Source organism: Malaya genurostris, chromosome 3 (genome assembly GCF_030247185.1).
Source record: "Malaya genurostris strain Urasoe2022 chromosome 3, Malgen_1.1, whole genome shotgun sequence".
Lineage (NCBI taxonomy): Eukaryota > Metazoa > Arthropoda > Insecta > Diptera > Culicidae > Malaya > Malaya genurostris.
In genome coordinates, this window is record NC_080572.1 from 203,342,080 (window position 1) to 203,367,428 (window position 25,349).

The 25,349-nt window shown below is 35.6% G+C and overlaps 1 protein-coding gene across 2 annotated transcripts in view; it reads right to left on the reverse strand.

The window, feature by feature from the left end:
* Window positions 1-3,438: 3,438 nt before the first annotated feature.
* LOC131434633 (serine-aspartate repeat-containing protein F) overlaps window positions 3,439-25,349 on the reverse strand; it is a 40,742-nt gene continuing 18,831 nt past the window's right edge. For both annotated transcript variants that reach the window (XM_058601559.1, XM_058601560.1), the window contains 2 exons: window positions 5,227-5,871; window positions 3,439-5,158 (listed from right to left, as the gene is read on the reverse strand). In XM_058601559.1, the coding sequence (XP_058457542.1) occupies window positions 4,025-5,158; window positions 5,227-5,871 (1,779 nt within the window). In that variant the 3' untranslated portion in view covers window positions 3,439-4,024. The remainder of the gene's footprint in view (window positions 5,159-5,226; window positions 5,872-25,349) is intronic.

Below are 25,349 nucleotides of genomic sequence, written 5' to 3' on the forward strand. Positions count from 1 at the left end.
ATGCAATAAGACGAATAATGTTGTTTACATCCAGTTTTATAAAGAGATGGATGCAATTCAATTCGCAAAAGACAATAACAATGCGCACTATGTGGAGCACGAGAACATTAAGTACAACATTCCAGTATATATGGAAGATAGTGCTATAGAAGTGCGTGTGCATGATCTTCCCTCAAGCGTCATTGATGCTTATATTCGTAAATCTATGTCCCGATACGGAGAGATTCTCTCTATCGAAAAAGAAAAGTGGAAGAACTTTTTCCTCGGTATTCTAAATGGCGTACGCTTGTTACGCATGCGCTTGAAGAGGCCTATACCTTCTCATGTAACTTTCGGTCAGGATACAAAAATCCCGTGTAAGCCACTTGTTACCTATGACAATCAGATGGCCATATGTCAATACTGCCAGAAAGCTGTTCACTACGGTAAGCCATGTGATAAACTGAACAAGGAGACAACTACACCAAAGGACAACGATGCTTCCTTCACACCAACCCTAAGGAACCCCAATACACCTGTGACAGTCACCAACAACAGTGAAGCATCCCCTTCAACGAAACCATCCAACGTATCCCCCATAGAACAAAGTACACCAGCTGCAGTTAACAACTAACCATCCAACCAACCAGCAACTGCAAACAATGTACAACAAGACGCATCTACAGCAACTAGCAACGAAAAGAAGACGGAAATCGACAACAATTCCATCGATGCGGCAATGGATGACGAGACGAACCACGAACGAAGTGTCCCTCAATCCTCGCAGGAGGGAAATGGAAGCTCCTCTCCCCCTAGATAAAGGGTCAACGCTGAACTTGTTCGTAAACAACAAATATAGCGAAGTCAGCAAATCCGTTTGCCGAGATTTCGAACAGTAAGTTAGCTTTTATTGAAATTCAGCGCGACATTTGTCATCTAATGTCACCTATCGATTTTGTACAGCACCGGACGTCGGCATTTGTCACGGAGCTGAGAAATATTTACGATTTTGGCGAATGAAAGAGATTTCCGAATTAAGTGGAAAGCTAAATAGGACGAACACTAAAAACAAAGGTTTTTATGTGATATTTCTTTTCGGGATTTGATTTTTTTTAATTAAAGTGAGCATTAATAAAATACACTCATTCCCTAAATTTGGCGTTCGTGTTAAATTTTTCCGGCAATAATAAAGCAAAATCCTTTCTACACTCGATTACTAATTACACCATGATTCGATCCCGATCGCTTTTGTCGAACTAACAAGTTCGGCAATAATTGACACTTCAGGATTGCCGAAATTCTCAGTAATTATACATTTTGCCAAGACGGTTACCGAGCCTTCGGCTGTGCAAATCTCGGCAATTATTTCAGCAGTTTCAGCAATAAAATTTAAGTGTGTAAGAATCGACTGCGAAGTCTGTTAAAACAGAAAGGTCAAATTCCATAGAAGTAATGTAATGCCAAGACTTTGCTTTTCGATCCAATACAAAACTTCTGAATTTTATTCGGATCCAACTTCCGGTTCCGGAATTACTCGATAATGAGTGTTTGAATGTTCAAACTGCCGTTTAAAGGACAATTCAAAAAGTGTAAAAGTGCTGTATCATGTAGATCGATCCTTGGGCTTGGCTTGGCTTTTGCCATCCATTCTAGGGACGGATACTTCGTAAACCATCTAACTCGCTCCTCTTTCCACGTTCCGGCTTTCATCTGCACGCCGCCATAGATGGCACGCAGAACCTTTGTTTCTCCAACACTGAGGGCGCATTCTTCCTCTACCTACATAGTCCAGCTCTCCTGGAATCTCTCCATATAGAAGAAACGGTTTAATAAGCATTTTGTAGGCAGTCAATTTCCTGCGGTGGTGTACTTTACTCGATCGAAGGGTTTTTCTGAGTCCAAAGTACGCATAGTTGTCTGCTAAAATATGTCTCCGTATTTCTCTACTGGTATTATTATCGGCGGTCACGAGGGAGCTCTAATACACAAACTCGTCAACCACCTCGATATCGTCACCGTCTATCAATATTCGTAATGGAAGGCGTAATGGTTTTCGTAGAGCTTCTTCCTCTCATGTATTTTATTTTCGGTGCATTTATGGCCAGTCCGATACGCCTAGCTTCAGCTTTCAGTCCGATGTATGTTTCCATCATCTTCTCAAAGTTACGTGTCACAATATCAACGTCGTCAGCGAAGCCAAATAGCTGTACGGACTTTCGGAATACCACTCGTGCTCTTCGAACCATAACTTTCAAAGCAATATTGTTCAATATACAAGAGAGTCGTAGTCCGTAGTCCTCTCCGAGATTCGAAGAGACTCTTGAGTATCTCAGATACTCGGACGTAGCACATCACTCTATCCATCATTGCTTTGACCAATCGCGTCGGCTTATCCATAAAACCGCATTTGAGCATAATCACATGCTACATAATGGTCGCAAGACAGTCAAAAATAACAAGTCGGTTTGTGGTGGGGTTAACGCTGTCGAAATAATGTTACGAATTCGCATCTCTAAGTTACAATAAGTTCCAAGTAACTTTTAGGTCGCATTACAACATAATTCATGTTATCATTAGGGAAACAAATAAAGTGTCGATGAAAATTTTACATACATTGCTCCATTCTTAAAAAATATGTAGAGTTGTGTCGGGTGGGAGGTTCAATGCAAAGGGCGCTGGTCTTATAAACCAGTTATTGTATGCTCGAGTTCCGACCTGGAAGCCATGGTATGGTTATGTACGCTATGAATCGATTGCGAAGTCTGTTGAAACAGAAAGTCAAATTCCACAGATGGCATATTCGACACAAATTAATATATAACAGACAATAAAACTAAGAAGGAATTACTCATACTTATGCACTCAAACTATAAACTTGAGAGGAAAGAAATGTTTCTCCTTGGTGCATTTTCATTGGACCTGCACAGTAGAGTATTAATGGTGAATTAGTGAATTATTTGAATGGAACAGAATGAATTTAAACGAATGTCTGCTAAGGTACCAATGCAACCTAAGAGAGATGACAATGATATTAACATTTATCATACTTACAAACTACTACATGTGGGGCTTTTCGATGATGTGGTCCGCGATATTCATTTCAATTTGCAATTTTCAGCCTACGCTTCGGAAGAAAATGCCTTAAATCGCATTGTGATCCTTTGATTTTTGATCGAAAACCAAACAATACTGTGTCGATTTCTGGTACGTAGCTGCCTTCTAGTCGGAGTTTCATCAGAAGCCAGCAATAATCACAAAAAATCGATCCCAGTAATGGTCTAGTTTGGTTCAATTAAAAAGCGTAAATTGATTCTCCCACATCCACCAATCGGAGGTCCGCACCCTGAGATCTCTAATCTCAAACCCAACGATCATTTAATAGTTAACTTTCCATCAATATGTTCACAAACAAAAGTCTTGGATGTGATATTGTATGTTAAGGAAAATTGAGCGTTTTTCCAGCACTTATTTATTCATATTTTAAGTATTTCTCTCATTACAATGTTCTGTTTTTATTTATATTTCTTACTGTTCTAATCGAAGTTGATGATAAATTATCGATAACTGAAATTGGGGGGAAAACTCCATCGCAAATATTGTTTTAACCACACAATTTAAAAAAAATTGGAGAACAAAATAGTTGCTCAACATGCAATGACATTTTAGACAATCACTGCTGATGAGGTGGTACCGGTGAATGTTTGAGCTCTTTTTATGCTGGGAAGTTTTTTTTTGTTTCTGCACCCGTCTGCTGTTGGCGATGATGATTAAAATTCACATGTAGTTTCAAACAAACCTATTGTAGTTTTATCCTATAAACATCTATGTCTAGTTTTGCTTCTAATTAAAACCTAGTACATATGCATGAACAGAATTAAGAGCAAAGTAGTTGATAGCCATTGGACTTGCAACAGACATACAAGAAATGAACAACAATTGCTTAAATGTCTAGGTTTTATGTTAAACTGATGTATGAGAATAACACATTTATTGAACGTCTTGGGATAGAACGGTTCTCCGATTACTGTGTATTGGTGTTTTTTTCTCAATCTGAATCACGATCGCTATCACGATCGGAACCGCTGTCGGATCCACTATCCTTATCGCTACCTTTAGCTGAACGGTCTTCTGATTCATTATCACTTTCCTTATCGGATCCGTGATCTGATCCCTTGTCGGATCCGCGATCTGATCCTTTGTCAGAGCCGTGTTCGGATCCTTTGTCGGAACCGTGATCTGATCCTTTGTCGGATCCATGATCTGATTCACGATCGGATCCATGATCCGAGCCCTTATCCGACCCATGATCAGATCCTTTATCCGACCCGCGATCTGATGCTTTATCTGAACCATGTTCTGATCCTTTATCGGAATCGTTATCAGACCCTTTGTCTGAGCCACGATTCGATCCTTTATCCGATCCACGATCAGATCCTTTCACAGAACCGCGGTTTGAATCCTTATCCGACTCGCGATCGGATTCTTTATCGGATTCATTGTCTGATCCCTTCTCAGAACCATGCTCAGAGGTTCGTCGTGATCCTTTGTCAGAACCTTGTTCGGAGTTCTGATCTTTTTCTTGGTTTTTCTCCGATTCCTTTTCTTCGTCCTTTCTATCATCATTTTCCTTGTCTGAATCAGTTCCGATTTTAGCAGAACCGTTACTCTTACTCTGTTCATCTTCCTTCTCTTCAGCTGCTTCGCTGTCCTTAGCTGTCTTTTTCGTTACTTGTTCCTCTTTGTCATCTTCCTTATCAGAATCACGAGGACTTTCCTTTCCAGAATCAACGTCACGCGGGCTGTCCTTTCCGATTTCTTTAGGAGTATTTCTTCCAGAACCTCCTTTCTCGGAAGCCTTGTCGCTTTCCTTGTCTTCTTTATCGTCTTCCTCGTCGTCATCGTCGGCAATGCGGTTGCGACTTGCGACCTTGTCGCGCTCTTTTTCCTTTGCTTCTGATTTCAACTTGTGAAGCTTTGTGGTTGCCAAAAAGCCAATGGGTTTCTTCTTCTTATCTGCTGCATCCTTGGCTGCTTTGGACAGTGAAGCAATTTCAAGCAGCTGTGATTTCAATTTCTTGTTCAACACGTCCACTTTGAACTCGTAGTTCTTCTCCATGTCCTTGTATTTTCTCATCAAGTCCTGTTCCAAGTATAGATGCTTTCCTTTCCATGCGCTGATCTATTTTTGAGAAAACAAAATTAAATTTAAATATATGTTCTAACATAAAACGTTCGGAAAAAGTTCACCTCTTTTTCTTTTTCCAAAATAACTCCATCCTTTTGTTTCAGTTTTCTCTGTAAAGTGGCTATAGTTTCTTTGAGTTGGGTCATTGCGATAACGTGATCCGTGCTATGGGGATCGACATATCCGCTGTTGGCACTTTTGACCACCTTTTCCGGAATTTCCGGAACCATCGACTTGATATGATCGGTGCGAGCTTTCTTACTGTGTCGACTGCTGTCATTCCGGGCATTGTCCGGACGATCCAGCCCGCCACTGGCACCTACACTTGCCGCTGCCGATCCTACCGAAGACGCATTGTCAGGCATTTCCGGTGGGCCCAAACTCATATTCAGATCCCCCAGTGGTGGCAAGCTGGAAATTCCACGATTGTTCGCGCTACTGCTGTTGCTCTTGTCCGATTGACCACGATCTCCACCACGGCTGCTGGAATTTCCGCTCGCTACCAGAGGAACATTGCCGCTGCCACCGCCGCCGCTTCCGGAACCGGCTCCCTGAGCTCCGGATATCTGAATCTGCTGACTCGATGGCGGACCAGATTCGGCGCCACGCTTCTTAGCACGTCGGCGGTCACTCTCCACTTGACGGGCCTTGGTCAGCGCACGACGGTAGGACAGCGTGCACAGCCAACATAGCAGCTTGCCGTCGACCTACGGTAGAGAAAGGAAAATACAAAAAGCGGCTATGAATAAGGTAGAAATTTATCTGATGAAGGTTCTGTCGCAAAAATCACTGTTGAGGGAAAAACGTTTTTCATACTATTTATGATAGAAGTGGTTTCAGTGGTTTCTAGAGCGACCGAGCTTCCTCCGTCTTTGCTGAATATGTTGTGCTTGGTGACAGATAGAGTCCGTTAAAATTAACTTAACCATAGAATAAAAATAATGTCTAATGTAGTACACATTCTACGTTCTGTTTATCACTTCTACGTGGATCATTCAGTCTACAGCCACTAATTAGGATACCTATGATATTACTAAAAATTTATTAACTTGAAAACTGCTGCTCGACGCCTAATTGTCATACATTCTATGGGACTTCCAATATATGGGACAATCACGCGTGGAACGGCAGTATATCACTCCGATAATTTCCATTACCGCTGGGCAGTTTCACCTACACATATTCACTCATCGGGAGTCCAGAAAATTTCTATTACTACACGTTGCCTCAAAAACCTGGTTTAGACACTAAAATCACTAGCCGATGCTTAGTGTACAGAATCATTGCATGGCTAGTACAATGGATCCTACTGACACTAAGAATCCTTCCAGGTCGGGACTCGAACATACGACAACTGGCTTGTAAGACCAGCGCCCTATGCATTGAACCGCCAACCCGGACACAAATTGAAGCAACGAATATTAACAAAAGGGTTTCACCATCTGTGCTATTTACACACATTCGTATGTCAGGTAGAATTCACAGCGTAACCCAAGCAAGTTCGCTGCTTCGTTCGATCATTAGTTCATGAATATGCCCTCTATCTGAGACCTATGCTTCACGAGGTTAGCATTTGATGAATGGTTCTCATATTGAAGATGCCTATGAAGAAACTAGATTCATAACTTTTAGTTCCGATGAATATTAATTTAAAGAACATTGCTTTTAATGTTTCTAGGATATGTACACAGTTTAAACTTCCAAGAAACAAATTGATCGTTCTGAAAATGGGATCAAATGCAAAATTTCTGCTATAAAATGTTTAAAGTATGTTTGAAATGTGATCAAATTTGGTCTTAGAATGCGAACATTATGTTCAAAAATGATTTCTGTAAACCTACACTGTGAAAACACCGTAAGCATTGCCTATTTGACTTTGCTTCGCGTCATTTAGCACGCCGTGAAGCAAGGCCTTCTTTCTCGTACAATACTACCGAGAGCGAATCCTACATTTCATTACATTGCCATGGATTACTTAGTTCATGTGTTAACTGAGACTGAGAGCACAGGCAATTTATTATTATTATTATTATGTTGCTTTATTTACCCTCGGTTTCAACCTTACTGTCATTCGCCGAGGTTGACAGGCAATTTACTATAGGCAAGGGAATTGATCTGCTCAGTTGCATATACTCCCACGCATTCAGTTTCTCTCTAATATAGGTCTCTCATTCAGCTATGTCAAGCAAAGTGTTCACAGCAGATGTTTTTTTATTGCTTCGTTCGTTTGAGGATTCACAATACAAGCCCTGCTTATTATTTAGCAATTGCGATAGTAATCAAAAGAAAATATTGCACTACTACTCTCTCAGGTTCAAGATTTATTTATTTATTTATTTATTGTAAAATCAACAGACACGATGTGGTCCTAATGATTAATTCTAATACTATGTAAGAATTTGGTCCTTGTTTTATGCCGTGAAAGATTGAAGTCGAACTCAGATGACACTCGATTGAATGACCGTTGTAAGCCGATAATCGCACCGTTTATCCCGTAGTTAGTGCGGCGTAAAGGAAGTCGAAGAAAAGCGTTATTGCGGAGAGCTCGAGGACGAACATTGATGTTGATTTCACGGAGCAAAGTGGGGCAGTCGATTCTATCAGTCAAAGCGTCTGCTATCATTAAAGCACGCGATAGCTCCCGTCTTACTTGCAGTGTGTCTAGACCGATTAGCAATCCGCGACTTTCATAGCTCGGTAGTTGATGAGGATTGGTCCAAGGTAAACGGCGAAGAGCGAATCGAACGAATCTACGTTGAATCGACTCGATTCTATTAACGCCATTGAGGTAGTGAGGGTTCCAAACAGCTGAACAATATTCCAGAGTAGAGCGAACGAGTGAACAGTATAGGGATTTCAAGCAGTAAACATCCGTAAAATGCTTAGCCATTCTCATCACGAATCCAAGGCAGCGAGAAGCTTTAGCCACAATGTAGTTGGTGTGTTGCCTGAATGTTAACTGCTCGTCAAGAAAAACGCCGAGGTCCTTGATGCACGTCGATCTACCAATCATGAATCGCTCAATGAAGTATTCGAATTTCAAAGGCACTTTTTTTCTCGTAAACGTTATGATCGAACATTTTTCTGGATTAACGGTCATGTGATTCAATTTGCACCAATCCGAAAAGATTGCCAATTGTCGCTGAAGAAACGTCGCATCCTCTAAGGTGCGAATAGCACGGTAGATCTTGAGGTCATCTGCAAAAGATATGCGCGGTCCTTCCAGAGAAAAATTAACGTCGTTAAAGTAAAGCAAGAAGATCAAAGGGCCGAGATGGCTCCCCTGCGGAATTCCAGATGTTGCAACATCTGTAACAATTCTTCTTTGAAGGGCCTAATGCCAACTGTGAGAGAACACACGATATTTTTTGAACAAAGTTGGAATCAATTTGACTTTTAAAAATTATTGGGTCGTTTTCCTTTCGTTTTACATTGGAAAATTTTACTCTAAGGTTAATCTGAATTGGCCTTTTTATAAATATGAATATATTAGATGCACGGTGAATCCAATTTAATTCAAAATTAAGTGCAAACTTTCATCTCTTATTTTTGAAAATTTTCATTGTCTAGCGGATAATTTTAGAATTTTTTAATCGTTAATTAAACAGGTGAAAAGTGAACATTACTGATTATGAAGTCATCCAACCTTGAACAGTGGTGTAATTATGTGAAATAGTGATAATGTTTTGCGAAGAATCAATTAGTAAATATTCAGAAACATGACGAACTGTGGGACGAAAATGTTTCCTACATTAGAAAGTGAATTCATTTTTTAATAGAAAAAAAACGATCGCTGAAGTATTTAAAACAATTTTTTTAATGAGAAAGTGTGAAGAAAACTTAAATAAACATTTTAAAACATTACACAGTTTGGTTCAGGTTAGTTGAAAGGTATGATTCATGTTCAAAGTAATGAGATGAAGGGATGAGATGGAATTAGGAGCTCAGATGAAATAGGGAGCAGTTACCTTATTTATTTAATACGACTTAATACCATAAAAGATAAACAGATCTGGCATATAATATTACATTGCAAGACATGACCAAATATTGTAACATTTTTAACTTTATCTCGCTGTGACCCTTGTTCTATGGGGAGAAGCATTCTCATTACTATCTAGTAAGGCTTTGAGAGTACAGTTGGTTAACGAATCGCATCTTCGTCCATTTTTTCATTGTTGCTTTTGTTATTCGTTTTTGGTGTTGTGAGAGATGACGTTCTGCGTCATTTTTGTCTCTTTAGGACGGTTTAGAATGTAGAAAACGGTGCTGATTGTAACGGATTTGCCTTGTTCAAAAATGTTCGCATTTGATGCTCTAGTTGATGAATACTGTTTATGCTCACTCGGGACATTGTTATTCGCGTTCCTAACACGACAGCATCTCTCTGTACATATCTGTAACATATCTTTTCGAATGTGTCTATCAGTGACCTGCGGGGGAAGGTCATGCAAGCACTTCTACCGCAGCGTCAGATTGAGTGAAATGTTTTTTTTTATTCATTTGTATTTCGATCTTAACTCAAAAACAATTGCATTTTATTTCACATATTATTTTTTCATCATTTTTCATATATATATATATATATATATATATATACATATATATATATATATATATATATATATATATATATATATATATATATATATATATATATATATATATATATATATATATATATATATATATATATATATATATATATATATATATATATATATATATATATATATATATATATATATATACATATATATATATATATATATATATATATATATATATATATATATATATATATATATATATATATATATATATATATGCGTTTGTAACTGAAGGTTACAATTTCCCCTACATATTACATTACGCGAAGTCACATGTATATGAACATAGAGCGTGGATCAAATACAAATAATCTGGATCAAATACAGATGATCTTCGACAATGGGTCAAAATACATCAAAACAATGTGTTAAAATGTTCCCCCCAAAAAGCGTTTTCTTTAATAAATTTATTTGTTCTCTATTATTCATTAATTTTATAGCATTAAATTATAGCATGTGAATTTCTAGGCATTTTGTCATACCTAATTTGGATCATTTTGCTCTCATAAACTAGAGACCATAGCTTTGAAAGTTATTCAATTCAGTTTCGATCAGTTTTAGGGTAAGATTGTAAAAACTGTTTCAATCTACCTAGTGGTGTAATGATGGCTTTCTAATATTATTCATTACCTCTTGTATATTACATTAAGGATAACCGGGATATTCGTATGGTATCTGAACACCTCTCAGTTTGATCTAAGATAGTAAAAATCGGTTGTGCCATCCTTGAACGTAGCTATTGACATTATTTTCATCTTTTTGGTGCACCCTGTCATTCCGAAATCGGAAGTCGGATCTAAATGAAATTCAAGAGCTTTGTATGGGACATTAAGACTTTTCATTTGAATCTGTTTGTGAAAATCGGTTCAGCCATCTCCGAGAAAAGTGAGTGACATTATTTTCACATTTTTTGTGCACTTCATCATGTAATTCCGGAACCGGAGTTCAGATCCAAATGAAACTCAGGAACTTTGTATGGGACCGTTAAACCTTTCATTTCATTTTTAATTTTGTGAAAATCGGTTTAAACCTTTTCGAAAAAAGTGAATGACAATATTTGTCACACACAGACATTTGCTCAGTTCATCTAGATGAATCGAATGGTATATCACATTTGGCCTTACAGGCCTCGGTTGAAAAGTCACGTTTTCACAGTGATTGTATAGTCACTCGGAATGGCAAAACGAAGGATTTGCACAGAAATTCACTGGATATATAATTGAAATCGTTTCACATCTTAAGAAAAATATTAAGAAACGAATAGCACAAGATCATTTTCCAGATTTGTTTATTCCATGGGGTTGCCAAAAGTTTAGTAATATCTTGTCATGATAAACTTTTAGTTTATCAGATGCGTATTTTTAATTTTATTGTCTAATTGATTTTCTACAACTTCTTCTTCGGCACCATTTTGGTATAATTCGGTTACCGAGTTACAATCATGTGAAGAAAGTGCATGCCAAAAAGGCATTCGACCTATTTAAAAAAACAGTCGTGAGTGTAGTCGACCTCTCTATCCGTGCAAAAAGAAGCTTCATTTCTTCGTTTTCCACTGATGAAAAACAGTGCGAAGGCGAAGTAAAGAGACTAGATCTCTCCGAAAACCAAAATAAGCGGTTTCGCAAGAAAAATAACTCTCGGAGGAGTTACTTCTTTATCTAGAGATAACTTGCCCGAGGAACTTTGTTTGTTAAACTAGCAAGCCGGTGATACCAGGTTCATAACAGAACGTTTCAATCTATATCGGCATTGGCTCTACTTTTCAGTTCCTTGGAATGCAGAGGAAAGTCTGATTTTCTGCACATTCTACGGTGGCTCTCGGAAATTTCTTGAAAAAAAAAAAATAATTACGACTGAAATGCGGGTTTCAGAAAATCGATGCACGTTCATCGGAAACTGTCATTAACGTTTTAAATTTTCACTTGGCACAACGAAGTTATTTTCTGACGAAGTATTTCGGAGACAATCACCGATGGTCATGAGAAAAAATTGAATTAGTCCGAAAAGAAGACATGAGAATCTAGTCTATCCAGTAAGTGTAATGACTGGAAATTAATAATTATTTAGAGAAGGTTCCTTCCAGATCCTGCTTTCACTATCGAGAAGTCATTATAGGATATGTCGAAGAACTTCAACGTCATGTCAACCAACATATTCGACAATCGGCGTGTAGTACGAATTTCACAATTGTACATCCTCGAAACAGAATTATTGTAATGTATATTTTTTATATGTTCAAACGGAAAAAAAAGAAATCTTAATTTCTAATTGAATGTTCACAATAAAAAAAAATGAATTCCTTATTTACTTTCAATTGCTGAAGGCCCAATAATGCATAAAATTTGAGATAGCCGGGACTCCGCCATTTTATTTTCGCCAAGATGATTACCAAGTACTCGGAGGTGTAAATCTCGGCAATTATTTTGTTGAGATTCAACAAAAAAAAAGTGTGTACGTAGATTCGAACCTTGAACAGGTTGTTGCAGATTGTACATTCGTTTGAATTTCATGAGGCTTTTTATTGGAATTCCAATTTTCGTGACTTCTTAAGGTGGTCTTATGATTCGTATACGATATTCTTGTGGCAAAATATCATACGGTCTCGGTGTACTCGAGAAAATGATGACAATAAATTAATGGCAATGTACAGATCTCCTAACTTCATGGCGAACGGTCATTTGAGTCTATTTGTTCTGATTTATACGAAGCTCACAATTTATGAAATTGTAGTTTAAACGTTATTGAAAATTTACTGAATTCGTATTCACAAATATACGGGGAAAAGCAATTCTGTTCTGATTTACATTTACATTAATATTGGTCTGGTAATGTTACAGTGATTGATTTACATTCATCCATGCCGTGTCTTATCCAAAATTCAGTGTTGGTGCACAAATCTCCAGTGCACGACGAACGTTCTACTCAAGCTTATTTGTCCATAAGTTGCAATGTATTTTCTTCATAAGTTAATTTATACTTTTGAACGAAGGCTTTACCTCACAAGCAGATAAGCAATCCACAAGTTGCGTCTACGAAATTGATCCAGATTATTTATGATTCATAGTTGCTCCTCTACGTTGGATTTCTCTTTGATGTTTGGCATGATTATGATGAAAAAATATTCTGCTGTCTGATAAATCGAACTCCGGAGAACTATTTGCAAACGTGTTTTTGGAACAATTATCCTCGGTCATGTGACAACCGCATGTTTCGGTAAGAAATTAATTCTACAGCTCGTAAATCCTTCAGAATTTCAGCGGCAATTGCATATCAAAAAGACCACTGATCATAACCAAAATCGTCATTTTTTCTTGTACAGTTAGCATCCTACTATCCGCATGTGTTACTTTTTTATAAATCTTTTTAATCCGACTCAATCGCAGTACTCGAGGCCGGGGGCGATTCAATGCATAGGGCGCTGGTCTTACAAGCCAGTTGTCGTATGTCCGAGTTCCGACCTGGAAGGATTCTCAGCGTCAGTAGCATCGTAGTACTAGCCATGCAATGATTCTGTACGTTAAGAATCGACTGTGAAGTCTGTTGAAACTAAAAGATCAAATTTCACAAAGGAATGTAATGCCGGGACTTTGCTCTTAACGAGGTCGATTCTTCATATTTAAAAACATACATGTTTTTGTATAAGGGTTGTTTCCCTTTTCTTTGAACGAGAGCTGCTCTCGCTGCTATTAGGAAAATTAGAGTAGGCTAATGGTCCACCACTCTCGCCTTCGACCATTGATTCGGTGTCGCTTTTGTAGTTGAAAACATTTGTTTTTTTTTTATTTTTGTTCGTTAGGTTAGGTTTACTTATTTCGATTTAGTCTTGTTTTTCACAACACCATATTGGTTTTGTTTCTGCCGTTCCGACCGTAAGAGACTTATAGTGTCTCAAACGAGATATGAAAGCATACGTGTCAACGTGTACTACTTGCTTCGCGAGTCGATGTTGATTTTTATCGGTTGTTTCCAATTTGTTATTCTTTTTGTTCAGACGAATACCTGCTGCAAGCAATTTATTTGCCTCTCGACTCTTTCGTGTTCAGTGACTTTTTCATAAAAAAAAATCGTTCCATTGGCCACCTTGCGAGATATCCAGCAATTCTGTAACTGTTATATTGAGTAGATCGATTGATTATATAACAAGCCATCATGACGGTGTGCTTTCAATTGTATGGTCCTTTACATGAAAACCTTTCGTATCACCAGATAGTGACACGAATTCCGCCTGAACATAGCTTCCAAGCAAGCAGTCAATATTTTCTATTGTTTCAAAATTCCTTTGGCTGTAGAAGAACTGGTTAAAAACTGCAAAAAATCATTAGCTAATTTTTGATCATTACATCGACATACAAATTTAAGTCCTGCGTTTTTTTTTAAACTAATTTGGAAATTCAGTTGGCTCCACTTTATCTAAATCTCTACCGAGATCTCAAAATGTCTCTCTGGATGTGTGTATGCATGTGTGTATGTATGTAACAAAAATATACTCTCGATTTTCTCGACGATTTTCACAAACTTATATTGTTTTCGCTTGAGAAAACATGAATCAGGTTCGAAACTGATTCGAGTTTCGATCTTCGTAGCACGGGATAAATCACGTCGAATGCCAAGGTAGCTGTCGAACTAAATCGAACAAATCGGCGCTGTACTGATTCTATTTGGTGGGCGCCGTTAAATTAATACGGGTTCCACATCGAAGAGCACTACTCGAGCGTTGTATGAATAAGGCGTGTGAACGTGATAATTGAGCATTTGTCAACGTTTATCTTACATCACTTTGAAAAAATTTCAGGTTGGTGTTGAAGAAAAACGACATCCTTGTTGTTTCGAACTATTTAGAATAACTTGAGATCGTCAGCGAAAACTAAGCGTGGACATTACAAAGAAAGATTCACATCGTTGAAGTACAGGAGGAAGATCACATGTCCAAGACCTTTCCTTGTGGAATCTCAGATGGAGCTATAAACTCTGAATATAGTTATTTATATTGATTGCTAATCGGCGATTATTGCGGTATGAACGAATTCAATGCAGCATGTTAGAACCAAAGCCCAATCTGTTCAAACTAGCGACTGTAATGTAGTGGTTAGTTTTGTCAAATGCAGTGGAAAGGTATGTGTAGGTAACGTCAGTTTGTAAACCGCAGGACATAACATCCGTCACAAACATCTTGAAGGATGAGAGATTAGTAGTCGCTTGCTCGCGTTTGTGAGCAAATTAATCAAATGAAATTTCCAAAAACGCATAAGAGGTCGATCTTTTTTTTCTTAATGGGTTTCTAATGCTTAGTATCTCTCGTGACCAGAAAAATAATCAGAAAGTACAAGTTCTTCATGAAGAATTCTTCGCTGATTTCTAACCAGTGTTATTTCCTAATAGCCCAACTAGTTTATCTTCTATGAGAAATCCTTTTACAATTCATTTGGATCTAGCGGAATAATGTTACATTATTCAAACAGACAAATCATCACAAACATTTCACATAAAGTTATTCAACTAGTTCTGTATTCTACCATCTTAGAACTAATCGTCAAGAATACAGATCTCATACCAGAAACAGTATGAACGCTGAAATTGTTTTGGGAAATTCGGCTGATATCGATCTGCAATAGATTGTTTAAATCATTACATTATATAAGTTAGGAGTCTTTCGGTTCCTAAAGCTCAAACTAAATTTAATTCTCCCATCATCAAATGTTCCTTCGTCGGCAGCAATATCAACATTATTGTTATCCTACTATGAAATCCATAGTTGAACACAACATCACTGAATTAAACTGAATCACTGAATTGAACCATATTTAAAAAAATCTACGGTTCTTTTCAGCTTTAAAACCAGTTTCTGCTCTCAAAGAAGGAAATTGAATACTCCCTGCAATTTTGTTTTGTTCAATTTTGTGAGTCCTGTTGAGTTCGATCGCCCTTATTCTGAATAACGTCGTATCGTTTTTTCCCTCGTATTTCATTTGTATTCCCCATAACGCTAGCAAAATCAAAGGTATCTATGATTCGATCGAACCACATTCGATCGAAAAATCAATACGTCGTTATTCACAATAAGGGCGAATATCTCACATAAATATAAGCAAAACACAAGTATTGTCTCAAGATGAAAATTACTGAGACAAATTATGCTGAAACTAGGGCAATTAATAGTAAAGTTAAAGGAAAGCTCTGATGCTTTCTGATTGATTTAAAACTGCCTTTAAACCCTTAAAAATCGTTCGATGAGACATGGGGTGTTGGTCCAATTTCCAATAGAATGTTCAACATTGAACCTGTATGGGACAATAAGTTGTTTCAACAATTTTGCTGAACTTCTTGCTCAAACGCAAAATTGGGCGTTGCTTCCGACTTTTCATTTGTTGAATAAAAAAAACATGATGCTGAAAATTGTTACTCATATTTGTGCTATTACTATTTTCCCCGGTTTTGCCCTAAATTTTCCGTTTTTTCCCCGATTTTTGGATTCATATGATAATTTAGACAGTTGTTTTCTGTTGCCATCCCATAGGTATGATGACCACTACAAATTTAGGCAATGCGAAAAAGGGACACTTGGTGTGCTCATTGTTGCAACACTGTTGTAAAGCTACTGTGTAATTCCTAAATTTTTAAATAAAGCACTATTAATCATCACCAATCTTTGCTGTAATTTCGTTCGCGATTATTTTCATTCAGTGCTATGTTTTTATTTGTGTGGTAACAATCTGTTGGAATCCACGAATACACTGTAGTTACGTTCATTTTTGTGTGTCTTGATTTTTCTATTAATTTCACTTGTACACATTTGACATGCACAATTGCGTGATTGAATCGATTAGATTAAGCTTACAATCTAAGAATCTCTAAGAGTAATTGAACTTGTTGCAACTACGATAACCACGAAATCTGTACATTTAAAAAGTAAGTTTTTTCTAATGCTTATGTCTACTTGTACTTTATTTTTAGAATTTCCAATCTATTAAATTCTTATCATCATAATGTGACATTTGCGATATTGTTTCTTACCAAATTACATACGATACATGAAACATGGGTTCCTTTGGCTCTACACTAAACGATTTGGTTTATCATAATTTACTTCTTTAATTCTTACACAAATAATACATTTTCAATGACTCACAGGATTTATTCAATGTAAAATGTTTCTTTAGTCAACGAATATTTTATTGTTTCTACAAAATTGTACGAACATATGTCGAACTGTTGTATTCGCTTGTTATTATAAGTAGTCTTCAAATTCACTGACGATTCGAACTTTTAAAATAAATTTGCATCTAACAACATAGTTTTTGTAATAATGTACCACTCAGTATTTCATCGAACCTTGTGGGAAGCCGCACTTTTAACACCACCTTATTATTATGCTATCTTGAATTACATATATAATTGTACGTAATTATTATCACATCCTATGAACTAAGTCATAGCACTGGATTGGATATACAATCAAAGGTTTAGTCTCTTTACTCAAGATCATAGATGTGTGGCGCGCATTCAGATTTATATAAACCATAATCCATACCCTTCGGGCTAATTTATTCAACAAAAATAGCTAAAATCACGTTAACTGATAGAACGCAAGTGAAAATTTGGGTACAGTTAGCCTGTATCTAGTTTGCATTTCACTGTCTTAACTAAAGATGAGAAATCCATTCGCGAACGGTTCAGAAGGATCCTAGAACAATGATTGGACAGGAGTTCTTTATAAAATAACGATAGTTATTTGCTTTTTTCAAATGAAATAGAAGTGATTGAATTCTGTTAGAGACTTTATATGTTATACAAGGCATATGGTAAGGTGGGGAAGAACACGTATTTACAATACAAAAAGATGATTTTGTTCATTGACTATCCACGATCTAATTTTGTATTATTTCTGTTTTTACTTATTTATTTACTCGTAAAATCAAAACAAACCAGATCGCGTCATAAGAACACAGATAATATAAGAACAGGATCTTACATAATAAGAATTTTTATAATTATTCTCGACTTGTTATGGTTTCAATATAACGCCAGATCATTCCTATATTTTTTAGTTGAATATTTGCTTAAAACTGAATAACGATAATTGATTTATTTAGTAATTTATTATGTGTACTATTGGAAATTGTTTTACATTTTTGATGGAAAAGGCATGTTTTTTTCCTATATTGAATATCAATAACAAATATCAATTTCATTGACTGTGTCAAATAAATCAGTACAGTGGTGATTATAATTAAACGACGAAGGATATTTAAATAATCTTAGGCTGCCGGCTATGCCCCATTTAGCGGGCACACATGCCCCGCACTGAAAATATTGAGTACCTCACCAAGCCTTCGGAATTTACACGTTATTACTACCGAATTGTTTTTTTAACAAGGTTAAATGAGCTATCGAGGGTACTCCTAAAAATAATTCATGGACCAGGCGCAATCCAGGAAAAATTTTCGGTGTTGATCAATTTCCATACGAATGGAAATATTTATATATTTACTTTGCAAAATTTTTGGTTATTAAGTTGTTTGTTAAAAAATAGGTACTTTATAATTTATTCAAATATTTATAGAAAAGACCCAATTCTTTTTATAAAATGATCCCCGAAACCTTCAATTTTAAACAGAATTTTAGAATTCATGTAAACCTTCATAATTGCGTCCCATTAATCGAAAGAGAAAGCAAACAAGGAGAAACTGCTCCTTGCTTAAACGGCTATTTGAAAAATTAATCGAGAAATTTAACAACGTTTGCCTACATATATGCTTTCTGAACGTAGAAAAAAATTGAAACAAATAAATTCTGAATAATCCGAACGTTTTTTTTTTGTTAATGGTGTGAGATTAAAATTTCTGGTTTGATTCAACAAATGTTTTTTTTTTTTGAAAAACTAAGCTGCAGTTTGAACCAACCACGTTCTGGTTAGAATCTACGATTACTTGGCTGAAACAAACAGATTGCGGATTGAACTACTATGTATTGGTTTGAAACAACTATTTTTTTTAAACAATCTAGATTTTTTCTACGAGTCACTGGATGAGTTTTGATGCGCACTTGATTGAGTTTATTATGTTCACAAAAAACGTTTATCAAAAATAATTTGTTCGGAAATTTTGAGCGCTGAATATCATGTTTGCATAATAGATTTGTTATTATTTAAGTTTACGTTAATAAAATGTTGAGGTTTATGAACTAATAACATGATTTGATTAGACCCGTCAGTATATCATTTGCAGTTGATTGATTTTAGATACAGAAAAAAATGTACAACTACTTGTTTAGAAAAAAAAAATGGGAGAAAAATCCACTTATTACTTAATAGCGAATCATTTGAACAGTAAATGAAAAGCGATTTCTTGCCTATGACTGTTATCAATAGTATAATTACAGAAAGTTACTCTAGTCTGTGATCATTAGAAAAAGATATACTTGAAAATAATAGTTTTTCTTTGCTTAATATCTCTATCAATTATTACGGTGCTTTCGGCAATCTTTTCCTATAACTGTTCGCATAGAATAATGACTAACAATATCAACTTTCGATCTGCACTGAAGAAATTTAGAAAAATACAGCAATGAGTCGTAATAATATAAAGAGAAAGTCAACAGAGAGCAACTGTCGTTCGCAGATAGGACCTTCACTAATATGCATCAAGACTTGAGTACTGTGGTCTTTCACATTCTTTCTCTACCGAGTAGAATATTGTAACTAAAATAGAAACTACAATTTAAGATTGCATCGATTTTTACCAAAATTTAATTATAATACTTTGTATAATTGCATTGTTTCTATGTTTGTGAGTCTATCGTGAAACTAGATTTATTTGTGACGAGCACATTTGAGAATTTATATAGATTCTGTATAGAATTTTCATTACGACCTGAGTGCAAATGACAGATTCTCTTTATTTACTTTTTTTTAATTATTTCGGTACTCTTATCAAAATTCTCCCTAACTTTTTGCAGAGATAATAACTAGTCGTGATGACATTATCGAAAAATGCAGGAATATTCCGTAATAATTTAAAGAGACAGTAAAAAAAGATAATCTATTTTTTGTACTTAGGTCGTAATGAAAATTTGATACAGAACTAGTAGCTTTTACATTTAGGGTAAAACCGGGTGACACACCGCATCGGTACACATAAGAATGAGCCTAGTTTGAAACAACTAATCATACGGTTGAAATTCAAACTTGTATTTTTATTGAATCAACGTTTAAAATTGTTCTAAACCAATGACTAAAGTTGACCCGAATGTACATATTAATTTTATTTCAAATCGTATACTCATAATGTTTCAAAATTAAAATTGTTTGATTTTAATTAAAAAATTTGATTATTTTCATCCGTATTCAAAGTTGTGCTAGTCATTACCAATTAAGAAATCTAAAATATAAGTTTGAGTTAGTTTAAACAGATCAAATTCTCAGTTAGATGGATTCGGTTTTCCTATTTTCTCAAACATGATTAATTCATGAACAATCTCTTCGACCATGTACATAGAAATCTGTCTTTCGTTTGCTTGATGATAATTATCTTGTATAAAAATATCGAATATCCTTTAAATAACACAAATAATGAAAAACCCTCATTTTTGTAACGTGCCCTACGTGCGGTGTCTCTCTAACTTTAAGGTGTGACAAACTCACTTGTATTAGTATTTTTTTTTCAAATATATTTTGAACAAATTTTATCTTTCAACGTCACATCATTTACCAATATCTATTAGGATCCTTCAACTTTTAATAACAATTAGTTAAGTTCTGATTCGGTGAGTAGTTTTGAAGTAATATCGATTTTTAAAACGGTGCGAAATCTCACCAGGATTTACCCTATTATGATCGTTGTTTAGTTTTAGTCAATGTTGTATCGTATGCAGATTTTCAAGCTCAAATGTATACATTGAATTTAAAACTGTCGATTGAAAAACTGTAGAATGAGAGCGTCAACAAAACGTTGCTGAAGCTGAGGTTTGTTTCATATTTTTCGTCTCAATACTATTGGCCTCCTTTTTTCTTATGGCTTATGTTTCAAATGTTGATTTGCGTGATAATTTGATGGTTGGAACTGCTCCAGTTGGCCAATCCACACTCAATTTCCTACAATTAATATTAACCTTTCCTAGCCTTAGGGTGTTGTTGAAGTAGTTGTCAAAAATCAGGTTTTATTCATTCTAGATTAAAGCTGTTGGAATTTCTTGTGATTTGCAGCGATTTTTTCTCATTATCAAAACCTACTAGCAGATAAATTACTGGTTAATCGTAAAGTAAGAATAAATCCATCTCGTCTATGTTCTGTGCACTTCACCATCGGAATTTGTTAGCGTCGTAACGTCATAATCGCTTCCTCGTAACCGTATTCGTATATTTAGCCGGTTCCATGCTGTCCGTTTACTGAATATTTTATACATTTAGACAAAAACGTCAATATTGACAACGTTAGGTATCACATTTGCTCAAAGTAGCACGTTATTGGAAAACGCATTATGTTTGATTCTTGTTTGCACGTTACATAGCTTATCTGACTGCAATTACAATTGAATGTCGACAAACGCACTTCATCCGTAATCACTGGTGATCCTATCTTATTTGGTGGTTGTGATTTATGTTTTACTTACGTATGTGTGAACTGCGACTGTATTTCTAAATTTGCTATTGAAATTGTTCGAAGGGTTTGTAAGCGACAATTAAATTTATGTTTATCTCTTAATACTCTGACAATATTTTGTTTACTACTAGATTGTTTTTCTATTGGTTGATCGTGCAATTTGTTACGTTTGAGTTTACAATAGATTAGTAATTTAATTCAAACTAGATTAACTGAATACCAATAAACAGTTCTCTTTCTGCAAGTGACAGTTTCTCTTTGGTTTCCCTTTTCTTTCGATTATTATAGTACTACTACCAATCGTCATGATATTCCAAGCATCATGATATGATGCCTAAAACCAACATCTTTTGATCAGTACTGAAGAAATTATTCAAAAGTTAGTATAGACATTGCACTTAGGTGCCAAATAAGAGGGTTTACAAATAGCATTTACTTCACATCAGCATTTACAACAAAGACTGCCAATGTATTGATGAATCGATGATGAAACGTAAAACAAATAATGCTCTTCACTGATGAGTCTAAGACAAAACTTAAAGAAAAGTAAAAACGGTTATGTTCTCTGAGCACAAACTTAGGGTGAAGCCAGAGAGAGAAAGCGACGCGAAGCGAAACTTGACAGATCGCACGGAGTCGCGCGGCAGAGCTCCGTCCACTGAGCACTTAGGTTAACACCTAAATGAGAATCATAAATAGTCATTTGAGCTTAGCACTAACCGGTTAGCCCTGAGTATAAAGCAAATAAACCATTTTATACAAACGCTCTAGATATTAGACAAAGTTCACCCATTTCTTAATTATAACGCTGGCAGTGGCTCTTATTACCGGTATCACTACACGGTGAAAACCAAGTGAAGTGATTGTAACCCTTATTATTGATTATTATTTACTTCAAAAATCAAGTGAATTGGATTTATTACAGAAGTCACTTAGGAAAAAGAAGCAATAACTTGAAATACCTTAATGTTATTATGAACATTACGTCAACAACATTTTGTTGGAAAATTATATTTTTTCATTACAGTGTGCGTGATACTGGGAATAAAATCAAGTGAAGTGATTTGTGGGTGAAGTGGGAACGCAAATAAGGACTAGTATTTCCTTCGTACAGTCAGAAATCTAGGTTTACTTGATTTATGACTTGGGGTTACCAAAACCCCTGAATGATTACTATATGTTTACGGTCAGTAAGTTGTAACTTTTCAGTATAGACATTGCACTTTGGTACAAAATAAGTGATTTGCCTAATAGCATTTACTTTCTTTGTCTACTTAGCCGGTTCACGCGAGGTGGCATTAGCAGGGCAACATAAACTGCTAATGACGAAGACGAAACGTGAAATAGTGAAAAATCTTAGATTCGGCTACAAATATTGAGTCAGAATGTAAACAAACAAAATTTGTCATTTGTTAGTCGATGATTGCTTTTGAAAGTCAGATAAACAATCGAAAGGATCATTTACATTGTTGATGCTAAACGAAATAGTTTAAATATGTTTTCAACAAATTTTTCAATTGCTAAATTTAAGCGGAAACTTGACTTGTTTTATTTTTTCTGTCTTCTACAAAATCAATGCGTTGTATTTTATTTGTTCTCAATTAATATTGCTAATGCTTTTGAAAGTCAGATAAACAATCGAAAGGATCATTTACATTGTTGATGCTAAACGAAATAGTTTAAATATGTTTTCAACAAATTTTTCAATTGCTAAATTTAAGCGTAAACTTGACATTTTTATTTTTATTTTGCTTTCTAGCAAATTCAGGCGTTTTGTGCATCACGAAGAACCTGTTTTATTTTTTCTGTCGTCTACAGAGTCAATGCATTGTATTTTATTTGCTCTTAATTAATACACCAGTTGATACCATTGATACCTGATTCAGATGAAGATGTCGTCTAACAAGTGTCTTGGAATGGTACGATGACATTGTTCTTATCGTTCCAATGTAGTAAAGTAAATTAAGCAGTAAAGATAAATTCGTGTTCGACTGATTTTTATCATTTATCAATAAATGTACCTATGAAACTGAAACTGAAATATGATTTCTAATTGAAATCAATGAAATATTTTGTTCTTCTTTTAATCTGATTAACGACAGATTAATTTTTTTTAATTTCAATTTAAAATGATAATTCTATTAAAATACATTAGAGTGCATTCGAGAGATTGGTGCTTGTGCTAGCTTTTTTGTGCATCATTTGAAGAAAACCTAATTCACTACAGAATATGATTTTTGGATGTATCGAACTTTGCAAATGCGGTCATGGATATTTTCATTTCTGTCGTAATTTATGATAATGTTATTAGGATCACAATGCTTCTGTTAATTTTACAGAGAATAAATTAGGAAAACCATTTTCTTTTTTACAATGTTCGTATGACGAAAGTATTTTTACAGTGACATAAACGTCAGATTTTTTGTTGTGAAAAAGAGCTACAACACAAAACGTAAGGTAGTGGAAAGTAAAACTTATTTGTAATGAAACACAATCCGAGACAAAAGTCAGAAGTTAGAAGAACCGTTGTGGGAACAAATGGAAACTAGTTTGTTCAAGATCATTTCATCGGGTTCGTATTAAGTGTGCATAACCAATTTAACTCTGATTCATGATTCGTCTTCAATTCATTAGTGCTTAGAAACCCAAATTTAACAGCAAGTATATTTCAACAATTTAACTCGAAGCACCAAGCACACTCTAATCTGCTCTACTTGAGAAATAGATCATTTCACTTTTAACAAAAAAATCGGCTGAGATTAACCTATGAACTCTAAAAATCAGTGCATGTGATATTTTCGTTAGAAATTTAACGTGGAAGAAAACTTTAGAAGACCGCAAAACAATCCGGCATTTGTAGAAAAAGTTATTAAAGGAAAACCGGTACAAGGTCCGAACAATGGCTCATTCCTTAATATATCTAGCACCACTGCTGCTAGTGAAAGTAATATGGTGTGACTTTCTTTTAATTTTCTATAACGAGTTGTTTGATGTCTTTACGATAGTTACTCAGCAGAGTATAAAGATTATTTTTAAGTGACAAAACATGCTCCAAAGCTTACTGTAAAGACACAAAAAGTCATGTAAATTGTGTTTTTGTTTTCATAAAATAATACCATCTATATCTTCTAAACTATAAGAGATGGAGAGTATTTGGTAAAGTTCTTGGATTTGAGTTTATCTAAAATATTGTAGAAGATTCCAAGAACCTATTTCTTCAAATTAAAAAGTTATCATTTTTTGTGTCTTTACAGTAAGTTTTGGAACATGGCTTGTCACTTAAAAATAACCCTCATACTCAGCTGAGGAACTTTTGTGAAGGCATCAAACAACACAAATCAACCGTTATAGCATAATACAAGAAAGCACAATCATATTACCACCACTAGCAGCAGTGGTGCTAGATATATTAAGCAGTGAGTCATTGTTCGGATCTTGAGTCGGTTTTCCTCTAATAACTTTTTTTACAAATGTTGGATTGTTTTGCTGTCTTCTAAAGTTGTCCTGCTCGATAAATTTCCTACGAAAATAACACATGCACTGATTTTTGGAGTTCATAGGTTGATCTCCAGCCGATTTTTTTTTGTTAAAAGTGAATTTCTCCATACTAAATCCCATACAAACTTTAAACCACGGGCGCGAAAATATAGTTTCTCCGATCGAGCTAAAATTTTGCAAGATGCTTACGGGACCCAGAAGGAACACGAAAAGTTTGGTGGAGTTGATATCAATATTTTGTCACACCCTAATGTGCACAGATTGACTAATTCTAGGGTTAGATTCGGGTTTCAAGATTTGACCGGGTTTTGGGTATTCAAACCCGATACTCGACCCAAAAACTAAACACGGTCAGGTCAGGTGCGGGTCCAGAAAAAAAATTGTCATGATCGGATCAGGAGCGGGTAGAGATTTTTATTTTTTTTTGGGAACGCGTCGGAGAAAAAAAATTACTCTCTTATTCAGCTCGGGAAAAGTTAT